Source organism: Pristis pectinata, chromosome 10 (assembly GCF_009764475.1).
Source record: "Pristis pectinata isolate sPriPec2 chromosome 10, sPriPec2.1.pri, whole genome shotgun sequence".
NCBI classification, from domain to species: Eukaryota; Metazoa; Chordata; class Chondrichthyes; order Rhinopristiformes; family Pristidae; genus Pristis; species Pristis pectinata.
Window position 1 is genome coordinate 27,710,550 of NC_067414.1, and position 12,463 is coordinate 27,723,012.

Here is a 12,463-nt window from a genome sequence, read left to right on the forward strand (position 1 = left end):
ACCTGGGATAATAATTGCAGGCGTAGCAGATTGTGTGGCATCTTCAACCCTTCCCACGGGCCAGGAGCGTTTAATTGGGCGGGAAGGGGGAATGCGACAGTGGTGACATTTCCTGGTTGTGGCTCGTTGCTTGGTTAAAATATTGCAAGAATTCGTGCAGCATTGTTAGTGAAGCCAAGTAATGCTGGAAAAAAGGGTATATTGTATGAAAGATTCCAGCACACTCACCTATACCTATATGGATTTGAAGACCAAATAGGAGACGAAAGAAAACATATTTAATTAACTAATAATAATAACAATAATAATTAACCTGTTTTTATGTTTGGATAGGGCTTTACTTTTCAATTTTATAAAGTCATCTCGGTAAGTTTTAACAATTATTTCCAATTCCGCTGTATCTCTGCCTCCTTGGAAACGGTCAAGCCTAATGTGTTTTCAAAACAAATCGAGACCCAGCAATGACCTGATAATGTGTCTGGCCTAAACGTAAAACTGGTATCTGCAGAATCTCTTGTGTCACTGATATTTCTTCAGAATGTTCCATAATTCTTCTGGGTTCTAACTAGGAACACGACAGGAGGCGGCCCAGGCTGTACGGGAGCAAACTGTATTCACAAACATTTTGTACTTTGGTGGGGGGGGGGGGTCATTTTACATGGTGATCGATTGCGGGATTCAAAAGACGATCATTAAGCAACTTAGACCAGCTGTTTGCGAGAACCCCGAGCGAAAGGGCAATGGTTCATTAGAATCGGTGCCATTTTCCAGAAGAGATCCTTTATCCTGATACAGGACAAGAACCAAGCAGATTAATGCAATGTATATGCAGCCGAATCTGTAAATATGCACCTGTAATCTATTGAATTAAGGAGCCAACATCCATTCTAATTATTTGAAAAAAAGAAACAGATGTTTGAAGGGAAAGTGATATTCCAGAAATGTAAAAACAAAATTCCATGCTCTCAATGTAAGAAGCTTGGCTCTACTTCAAATGTTGATGAATTTGCGTGCGAGATGATAAGAAGTTTCATTGGCCTCTAAGGAACAGTGCTCCCTCTTACTATTTGTTACGGCACCTATTACACCAAGTGAATACAAGGATGCCTACTTTTCCGTCCATGATTTTATGTTTTTAAAGTCATCCCTCCCCTCCCCACCCCCACCAATAACTGATTTGCGATGTTTAATAAATAGTATTAAGCTATGTAAATAGAGGAGCGCGCCGTATTCCGCTTATTTGCAAAAGCGCAGATATCTCCCTTCCAGTTCTTTAATAAAGCATTTGCTCAATTCATTCAACCTTTCCCATTAGCACAAAAGAAACGCGCCCTTTGCTTGCGGTGCGAAAGCTTGTAGCGGAGACGCGGGGGTCGGTGAACACCCCCTCTGTGTTCGAATAGTACTATCCACGGCAATCACCGAGACACAGCGAATCATTTCCTTTCTCGCAGCGATTGGCAGAGAAATTCTTGAAGTGTGTTAAAATTAGACCAGGGTCCAGGAAAGGAGGAAGAGGTGGTTTGGGTCACCGGCTCTCGCGATTGGATTTGCCTATCTCTTTTCTTTGCGATTGTTTTATTTCCCCCCTTTTGGGCTTCAGCCATAAAACCGAGAGACAAAACAAAAACACGTAACCCGAGACCTTAGGAGCACATTCTCATCTCCCGGCTGCTGCCCCGTATCCGGAAGAGCTTTGAACAACACGCAGGGAAGTGAAACTTCCAGCTGGCGGGAATTGTCGCCCACGGGAGCGAGGGCACAACACGCGGAAAAGTTCACATTTTCCAAGGGGGATAGCGAAGAAGAAGCGAGCGAGGTGAGGAGGAGTGGGCTCGGGGGGTGGGGCTCATGAAGCTCTCCTGCCAGGAGCCAGTTGAAGCCACACACATACACACACTCACTCACTCTGAGGGAGAGGAGGTTTACCGGCGCCTCTGATTTCCTACAGTAAACGCTCCGCTCGCTTTAATTCCCACCATCCGGTAAAGACTTAGATCGGCCGGCTCCCGTTTGCAACCCCCGACCCCTCAAACCTTCCCCCCCCCCCCCCCCGCTAACTTTCCTTCTCCACCTTCTGGACAGTTCCTCCCTCCCACCCTCCCGTGGTGAGTTTATTTGAAAGTTTGGGTGGGGGAAGCCGGCGATATGATGACTGGGTCCAGCCCAGTGCAAACTCTGGGTCGTTGCGATGGGGCGAGAGCTTGTGTCCCGGCTCGGCTCGCCCTGCTCTCGAGACTGGCGCTGCTCCTGCTGCTCAGCGGCTCGGCGTGTGTCGGCTCCTCCGCCCCCTGCCCCAGGTTTTGCGAGTGCTCCGAGCCGGCGAAGACGGTGAAGTGCGTGAACCGGGAACTGAGTGGCATCCCCAGCGGCATCCCGGCCAACGTCGAGAACCTCTTCATCACGGGCAACGGCATCTCCACTCTCGGCGCCGGGGCATTCGGCCAGTCGCTGGAGCAGCTGGTTACCCTCAACCTCAGCGGCAACAAGATCGAAGCCATCGAGGCGCTGGCGTTCGCTTCCATGCCCAGGCTCGGGCGGCTGGACCTCAGCAACAACCGCATCTCCGCGCTGCACCCGGAGGCTTTTGGAGGCGGGGGACGTGCCCACAGCCTGCGGGAGCTCAACCTGAGCCGGGCGCTGTACAACGGCTCGATAGTGGAGCAAGTCTCCGATCTGCTCCAGAACGGCACCCTCGCCAACCTGGTGCGCCTCGAGCTGTCCGACAACGATCTCTTCTACGTGCCCGACCACACTTTCTCCCGCTTGACCAACCTGAAGCAACTGGAGCTGAGGAACAACTCCATCGTGACCTTCAGGGACACTTTCCAAGACTTAAACCTGCAGATGCTCGACCTGAGATCCAATGCGCTCAAGACGGTGGGGAACGGCACACTGGCCGAGCTGAACAGCCAGCCCCAGCTTCGGGTCGACCTCCGGGATAACCCCTTTGTCTGCGACTGCGGCATTAAGGAATTCCTGGGCTGGCTGCAAAGCACCGACAAGGTAGTGGAGAAAGACAGCTTGCTTTGTGCGTCGCCGGAAAGTATGGAAAATAAACCCATCCTCCAGGCTCGGTACTCCGACTTGGAGTGTTCTTACCAAGGAGACATGGAGAGCGTTTTGCAAACTTCTTACGTCTTTCTTGGGATAGTTCTGGCCCTGATTGGGGTGATCTTCATGTTTGTGCTGTACCTGAACCGAAGAGGCATCAAAAAGTGGCTTAACAACGTAAGGGATGCATGCCGAGACCATATGGAAGGTTATCATTACAGATACGAGATTAACTCAGACCCCAGATTGACAAACCTTAGCTCAAATTCGGATGTGTAATGTACATTGCTGGGGAAATTTGACTTATTTAAGACTAAAGACAGTCTGGATGGATTTTTTAAAATGATTAATTATTTGTAGTCATTGCATGATAACATCTATTCATAACAAATGGCTTAAAAGTTGCTGTCACTTCCATGGAAACCCGACAGTGACAAAAGGTTTGACGCTCACAGTGGGAAGTGTTCCATGTGCTGCTGTGTATGTGTGTGTGTGTGTTTATGTGATCTTTTTCTTTCTCTTTTACAACCTGCTGTGTAACGGTGCCAAAAAAGGGGAGAGCTTTTGGAAGGCAGTAAAGGTCTCCAAGCCCTGCTTTCATAATAGACTACTTCTTGAAACTTAGAGGATTTAGACCTCCAATGTATTATAGTCGGGGAATAAAAGGATTAAATGCTACAGTAACCGTTTTACCATTTCATGGAATAATAAGGCAGAACAACCGATAAGAGCAATAAAAACGGTGCCGTAGCAGTTTTGAACATTGTCTTCCCAAATTCGGAAGTTTTATCATCGGTTCCCCTAACAGTGTTCCGGCACAGAACAACCGATTGGTTCGGTGCTTTATCATAAATTCCAGCCGCTTAAAACACGCTAGTCACAGAACGAAAAAGGCGCCTACTATCGTCGTCCTATTTAAGTACAACCATAAGTCTTTAAAGTTTACCTGTCTCCCATCAACTTTACAAAACAAAGTGATAAATAAAGTCTTGGGTTTTTTTGTTGTTGGGCACTCGAGTTACATTTGGGTAAGGGGGATTATTGGAATGAAAACTGGTCGTCAGTCTGTTCCTGTGAAAGGGCGCTGTTTGAAAACATCTGGATGCACAAAGATCAAGGACTCTTCCTACCCCATCCCCCAATTGTTGTTAAATAGAACGGCATCCCCACATGGAGAGTGGTTTAATTGATGTCACCCGCAGGCCTCTCTTCGAGTGTCACATTATCTGAGAGCTGTGAAATCTCGCTTGACAACCTGTCTATTTCACGAATGTACGTGCGGGTGAAAACAGCAAAATCATTTAAATGCTGAGCCTCGCAAGTTCTTACGGATTTTAATTGAAAGGTGCATCTTTGCAACTCAATCGTTTTGTAATATTTTCGAGGCTGTATGGACTGTCAAGCCACCTAACTCCTCGGTTAAAATTTTAAAAAGTCATAAACCTACCACAAAAATATTGGTTAACTATGTTTGGCAAAACCAACTTTTAGCAATTAGTAGCAAAGGTTTTTATATGTAGAACGCACGCACACAGAGACACTGCGGAAAAGAATCGTGCAGAGCGGGTATGTAAATAACAAATATTTGCACGTACAAGCCTGCATTATTTATCAAAGTAGTCAACTAGATGCACAACCCGACAGTAAAATATTAGAATTTGAATGCTTAGCACCACTTGGTATAGTGCATGATTGTTCAGGGGAAGGGTTGCATCGGGGTAATACTAGAAAAAATTGTTAGCCGGTGAATGAATCCAACTCATAACATTTGTTCAGCTTCTCAGCATGAGTGAGTCTTGCAACATCACAACAGCACGGTACGTTAACATCTAAACAATTGGCTGTTTTCATGTACAGCGACTTTCATCTGAGCATTAATAGGTGATGAAACTGTTTCACTTTAGTTCTTTTCGGTGCACATGCATGTCATAGATGTGAAGCGTTCTCACCTCAGAACATTTCGGTGCATGTGCTGTGGAAAAGTTTTAACAATTCTCCTTTCTCTAATTTGATCTGCAGTAAGAGAGAATTAACATTTTACACAACATACAGTGGAAGGTTTGATGGAATGATTTGATAAAACCAGATGGGAATGTGAAATAGTGCCAAGCTGATGTTCATAATCTTCAGATTTGTAATTGCATATCAATTTAATTCATTTGAAAATGTTGTCAGTGATGTGGCATATTGCTGGATGAAGCATTGCTTGTTTTGGCAAAGAATAAGCTTTCCAACTTGCTGCAGACTAGCAGTTCCTCCTTCAGTCACAAACAGCAGGGAGTTCTTTAAACACTTTGCTGTAATAACACACCAGGTTGTAGAATTTGTATCACCTGATATTTCAGAGAAATCGGATTGCAGACCGTAACTAAAATCTAGTCCTGAATTTGTAGTCTTGGTGAAAGAATATATGGGGCAGATCAAACAAGTTGTATAGAGAATAGTCACTTATAAGATCCTCTAATAATGTGGCAGAAGCCTTTATAAGCTCTGAGCTGTGGCTGATATTTGTAACATAATAAGACCTAAAACCACAACTATTAGAAATCCACTAATGTCTTTTGTTATGGGCATCTACCTATTTGGTCTATCCAAAATCCACCTGAAAATCTATATTTTTTACTGGTATTAATCATTTGAATTTCTATACCAGAGGGGGAAACATAAGATATCGCAGTTCAATTGATGACTTTTATCCATATCTATTCTTTGAAATGTATATATAGTATATAAGATGACTTTAGTTATGAAACAGCAATCTGACATGCATTGCTTATATGTAGGCTATATTTTGAACTTATTTGCCTGGTCATATGTAACTGTAAAAAGAAGGTAGCTTATTCCCTTCATAAGCTGCTGTTCTTAAGCAGATTCTGTTTTTCATTTGTCACTTTTCTTGTTGCAAATGCTAGTAATTGTTTTTATTGTCATTTTCAAAAATGTCCTTCAACTGTATCCTGAATTATTTTCTGCAAGAAAAGATGAGCAGGTATGATATTTCATTGATCAAAAAAGAAAAAAAAACAGACGGAAATCTAGGTTAAGGCCATCTGGAGTGTATTTTATTCTGATCTATATATAGGTTTGCGCAGTGAAGAGATGGCAAGAAATGTGCTGAATACAGCTTTCTGCCATGTCACACTCTTGACTAGTATCATCGGTCTTATGGATACTAGCAACATAAACAAGGCCACGATGGGGATGGTGGGGTATTTGGGGGGGGGGGGGGAAGGTAAAGTACATTTACTATTTGGTTTAATAATGCTACTTATGTAGTCATCAAGAAATATCTATCCATGAAGGAATCATTGCATGCAACAAAAGAGCAATGTAATAGAAGAACAGAAGTTGGAATAAAAAGAAAGTCACATTACTAGAGCCCTGAAGAACGTAAGGATATTCAAGCTGTATGTTGTCTGCTTAACAATGGCTTTGTTAACTTTTATTAAGAAAATAAATAATATTGTAGCTTGATTCTGGTCTTAATTTACTATGGATTTGATTAGTGACATTGATTACTTTGTGTATGTATGTGTGTGCATGTGTGTGAGAGACAGAGTTGCTGCTGAGTATAGTTGGTACCTTTACTTTCTGTGAATGTCAGCTGCATTTTCCCCACAGTAAACACGTTCATCTGAAGCTATTCATTTTCATTTAAAAAAAACATGGCAGGGAACAAGAGATAGAATTTGTTCTGACTAATTAAGAGAAAAGTTATTCATCATTGATACAGTAATGTCCAGTCACCCTGTGTGATCTGATTTCCTTTGACTTCCCTGTCACTCAAGTGAGATGTTGAGTTACAGCAGCAGTCTTCAAACGTATTTCTTACATACTCAGCAAGACCTGCAGTGTTCACTGAGTCTGTCACAGACAGATGTTACTTTCTGGTGGTAAAGTTACCCAAACCAAAGCCAGGGCTGACTGCAACAACGACAGAACTAAAACCCACAGCACATTGGCTGCTGAATAACAGCAAAATGCATTTATATGGCGTCTTTAACAGAAAATGTTTAAAAAACAATAATAACAACTGACCAGAAAATAAAATAAAAAGGCAATTTTGAAGAAGGGTTTTATAAATAGAAGCACTGGGATTTAGGAAAAAAATCCTAACCACTAGAACTGATGTAGCTGAAGGATTTGCCTCCACCTATGGAGACATGTAGAGTGATACTTGGCAATGGTGAGAACATGTGGGATGACAGGATTGAAGAATATGATCTGGCTGGTGTTTTCCCCAGCTTCATGCTACTCTGTGAGTCCTTTATTTGCAGCCATTGCTTTATTTGTGTGTATGATGGCAAAACCCATCTACTCAATTCTCTGGTCAACTCAGTCTGCTAAAAGTTGCATGGATATTGTGGATTAGGCCATGGAAAAACTATGTGAAAATGATTATATGAATATTGAATTTCTCGGAGACATAACCCAATGCAGATCAGTAGTAACAGAAGGGATAGACTAACAGAATTAGCCGAACAAATATGGCTATTAGAATTTAAACATTCGTTGGACTGGTAGACTGATGTGGAGAGCACTGTAGAAGTTGATCTTGGGCAAGGGTCTTAGTGACACTGGGGAAGGGTAGATGGCGCCCATACTGCAGAAATATTGATGATGGAGCTTTAGGCATAATTGAGGATGAAATGGGATGCTGACGTTTCACATAATATTGTTCTGCCTTGCTGAGTGTTTGTGGGGGAGGGGCAAGCAGTAGAATCAGTGACAAAGGACTGCCAATAGGAGTCTTCCATAACTTGGCTTGGTAATCAATCTGTCTGCACCTATAAGGCCACTGAATTGAATGTTAGGTGGATCTTGCCACCATATGTTTAAACAAATACATAAAATGGCTGCAAGTTGAATAAGCAAGGAGCAGAGTGTAAAAAGCAGCAGAGCAAGTATATATTTGGGAATGTATCGCATGTGCTGGGTATGTTTGGACAACAGGAGTAGACTCACATTAGGATAGGTCTTGGACTAAGTATGATATTATTCTGGGTGCACCAAAGAAGCTCATTATCAGGTTAACCTTATCTGAGCAGCTGACTGTTGTCAAGGTAAAGATGTAACATTATTATTGGCTAAAGTTTTACAAAAAGAAAAATAGTTTATTTCTCCTTGTTATTTGCTTTCAAATTATGCCACTCAAAAGTTCAAGTGCACCGATAGTGTAAATAGGAGCAAGCTTGGCTTTCTGATCTCAATGAACAAATAACCAAAAAGCTTTACTTTGTGGAAAGGCTATTTGGCAAGACTTTAGACAGTCATTTATACATCCAAGGAACCGTGCTCTACTGAGTTAATCGTCACCAAAAAATGAAGAGGAAGAAAGCAAAAATAGTATGAAATATGGAAGATTTAGCTTTTGTGATTAAAAGTTGCTTGCAAACAATAGATTTTTAAAAATCATAAATTGCTGTTTCATTTTGCATGAAAGATTTTTTGCTTGCCATTATGTATTCTGTTCCTTCTTGCATTAAGAATGATCAACAAAAGCATGGTGTAGAGGTTCTTCTTTGAGCATAGTTGGAAAATTATGGTCAAAATAAATTTGAAATTGCCTTGGTTAGGTTAGGCTTCAAGTTCCTGTTTAAAATGTATTTGTCTAATCACAGATGTAAAATATTACAATAACCAGTGCAATTGGTCAATGCAATTGTTTCTTGTTTCTCTTTTCATTAAGACATACTCTTTACGTATTTATGAATAGTAGCCTTGAACAATATTTTAACTGCAACTGAAAATAAATTCATCATAAATAAGATAGTAAGGGAGTTCTAGTCCTTTGAGTAACCCTTTTCTTTAAAATGAAACAAAATTAGTTTTAAAGAGCCTTGTATTAGTTTTGTTAGTAGTAAACTAAATCCATTTTAACATGAAAACTTCAAAGAAAATGTTCCTGGTGCACTCAGGATATGAATGCAATTTGACGAGTCTTTCAGTACCTATGGAATCACACAATTTCAACTGGGGGCATGGCCAGATTTGTAGCCATGACTTAATTTGGGTGAATTGAGTCCTGAACCAGCATAGGAGATCATGGAAAATAAAGACATATATGGTTTGGGGTATAACTCTTCCATGTCTTAAACTCTTTGCTCTTTTGTAATAGTTGACACAGTCTACTCAAATGGTGTCAATATTACGAGCACAAACAAAGAAAAACCTGACCCCCATATGTTTAAAATTAGTTTAATTCCCCAGAGACTATTCTAATACAGTAAATACTAACCTTTTAAGTGTAACCTTGAGACATAGTAGGCTGAGTAACTGCACTTTCTTTGGTTTTGTACCATTAAATTCTGAATGCGTTTACGCCATAGTGGAATTTTAGATTAAATGTAACTACTAACTGCAGAGTTCGGAAAAGCTCTCCAAATCCTTTGTTAAAGCTGCTCAGGGTTGACTTTCGTCCTGACATAGACTACTAATAGGTTGAGTTGCCTTACAACATATATAGTCAAATTTACATTATTTACATATGCATTGAGTGCTATTTTCTGTCTGACCTTTCAGTTGGAACTTGCACCAGTTCTAACCCATTAAGTCTTGTCTAATCTAAAGGCAAAATTATCCATTAGGTGTTTTCACCAGGGAGAAAAACGTAGATTGTTGAAAGAATTCAGATGCTGGTAATATCCACTGAAAATTAAATGATCTTGACCGGAGGTTTTTTTGGTTATGGATTTAAATCCCCAGTCTCCCTCTCTGCATTGTACATTATATTTCTACTCTGCATTTGCTTTTAGTTATATCATAACCAGTCTAGTTGTTTATGTTTAAAGTGGATTAAAAAAAACAGATGCTGCAGTCATTTAATTACTTCTGTTGAAGGTATGCTCCATTCTTAAAGCTGTATATAGCTAAATACGGTCCAAAGCAGGTTTACTTCAACAGAAGATACATAAACCTAATGTTGGAAATAAAACCAGTTTTTCTCTTTCAGCTTCTAAGTGGCCTGCTTTCAATTCCTGTCCACTTCTCTGCAGAAGCGGAAAGAGATTCCAATATACATTCAGAAAGACACACTTTCATGCTTTTAACTTGTTTGTGGGTTCTGTTTAATTTCACAGCCTTGCACTGGAAAATGTAAATTACTCCTAAAATCATGTTACCATCACTGGACTGTGTATTATAATAGGTAGAGTGAAAGTGTTTGATTGTTACTGTGGTATTCGTGTGTACCTCATCAAAACTTAACAATGACTCCTACCCTTTATACTAATCAGAATCAGGTTTATTATCACTGACTTATATGTCATGAAATTTGTTGTTTTGGGGCAGCAATATACTGCAGAGACATAAAACTGCTATAAATTATAAAATAAATAAATAAATAGATAAATAGTGCAAAAAGAAAGGAATAACGAAAAGTGTTCATGGACCGTTCAGAAATCTGATGACGGAGGGGAAAAAGCTGTTTCTGAATCACTGAGTGTGGGTCTTCAGGCTCCTTTACCTCCTTCCTGATGCTAGTAACGAGATGAATGCATATTCCAGATGGTGAGGGTCCTTAGTGATGGATGCTGCCTTCTTGAGGCACTGCCTCTTGAAGATGTCCTCGATAGTGGAGAGAGTTGGGCCTCTGATGGAGCTGATTGAGTCTACAACCCTCTGCAGCCTCTTGCCATCCTGTGCATTGGAGCCTCCATACCAGTCTGTGATGCAATGTCAGGATGCTCTCCACCGTACATCCGTAGAAATTTGCAAGATTCTTTGGTGACATACCAAATCTCCTCACGAGGTAAAGCCACTGGCATGACTTCTTTGTGATTGCATCAATGTGTTGGGCCCAGGATAGATCCCCTGGATAGAACTTTTTGGCACCCAGTTGCTACCTAAGAAAACATATCCTCAAAATGAACATTGTCTTGTATTGGTGGAGAAGGAGTGAAGGAAATTAACAACATTAAAAACTGCTGTGTATACTTACAGTGGAATTATGTTTAACTCTATGACAAGCAAAACAAGTAGAAAATGCCATGAATTAAGTTATCTCTTCATTATTAACTGAACATTGTATTCTGTTTAACAAGCTCATTAAGTTTTGGTTATCGCACTCCATTGACTATTGCTGGGATATTACTGTGATTGATGTTTAGTATAAATACTCAATAAAAATGAAAATTGGGAATAAAGTATAATGAATGTTCTAATCAATATTGCCCATTTTATATTCTCACATCAAAATGACCCCCCAGTGTAACAGGAGTGGATTTCTCTCCTCATTTCACTGGAGATCTTAACCAACTTAAAGCAAATAGCATAATGCTATTAAAAAGTAGAGAGAGGAATTTGATATTAGTGCATTAAGCATATGAGAGAACAACAGCTGCTGTGATTTCTAGGGTGGTGACTCACATTTGTGCTGGGATGTGCTTACAATGAAGTACAAATCTCTGCTGCTATATACCATTTCCCCACATGCTTCCAATTATTTGTCAGTGTTATTTACAGTTATCTGTTTCTTACATGAAAATAGTATTTCTATACTTCTACCAAGTGTACCAAGACTACAATTTCCTGGAGATAAGCTGTCGAACCTACTATTTTCCCAACCATCAGAGAAATTGGACGTGAACCTGTGCCTGTTTCTAATATTCCCTCTGTGGTGAAATGCAACCTTGTTCTGTAGTCTATATTTCTTTTTTTTTTCTAATATGAGCCTAAGTAAAGATCCTGAGATTTTCATTTTTATTCATTCAAGGGATGTGGGCTTTGCAAGCTGAGCCAGCATTTAATTGCCTATTACTAATTGCCCTTGAGAAGGTGGTGGTGAGCTGCCTTTTTGAACCAGTGCAGACCTTGAGGTGTGGGTATATCCACAATGCTTGTACATAGACCATAGAACAGTACAGCACAGGAACAGAGGTGATAGGCTTGTGTACTTTTGAACAGGCCAGGATTTTTCAGCTACACATACAATTGTTGGCAATGTCTATTCCATTCTCCAAATCACAGGAAGCAGAAGTGGACAGATGAAAATATAAAATCAGAGTATATTGATTTTCTGCTAGCCTGTAAACACTAGAGAATCCATAACTTGAATATGGATGTTCCTTTGCTGAATTAATCTCAAGACACTGTGATTTTCTCCTTCATTTCTCATTTTAAATTGCCTGGAGGAAGTATAATTCCCCATCATGTGGTATGCCTTTCTGCTTTCCACCCTCCCCACCCCCCCACATCTGTCCTGATCATCCTACCCATGCCTAAAGGTCAAGTTATAACCAAGGATTGCAATGGAAAATAGTTAGGGGAGGGATCAAAATCTTTTTAGTCCCATTGCTGAACCAAATGGCAGTTAAGCAGGCAGTTAAGAATCATGTTGGTGTGGAGCTGTAGTAACATAGAAGATGGACAAAATAAGATTTGATCTTTCCCTAATGATCATCAGTGAGTC

General features: G+C 40.7%; 1 protein-coding gene across 1 annotated transcript; it reads left to right on the plus strand.

Annotated features, from left to right (window-relative positions):
* The first annotated feature begins 1,809 nt into the window (after window positions 1–1,809).
* On the plus strand, window positions 1,810–6,528 carry tpbgb (trophoblast glycoprotein b). Its single transcript, XM_052024697.1, has one exon. The coding sequence runs from the start codon at window positions 2,149–2,151 to the stop codon at window positions 3,331–3,333; it is 1,185 nt and encodes a 394-aa protein (XP_051880657.1). The 5' UTR covers window positions 1,810–2,148; the 3' UTR covers window positions 3,334–6,528.
* The last annotated feature ends 5,935 nt before the right edge of the window (window positions 6,529–12,463 follow it).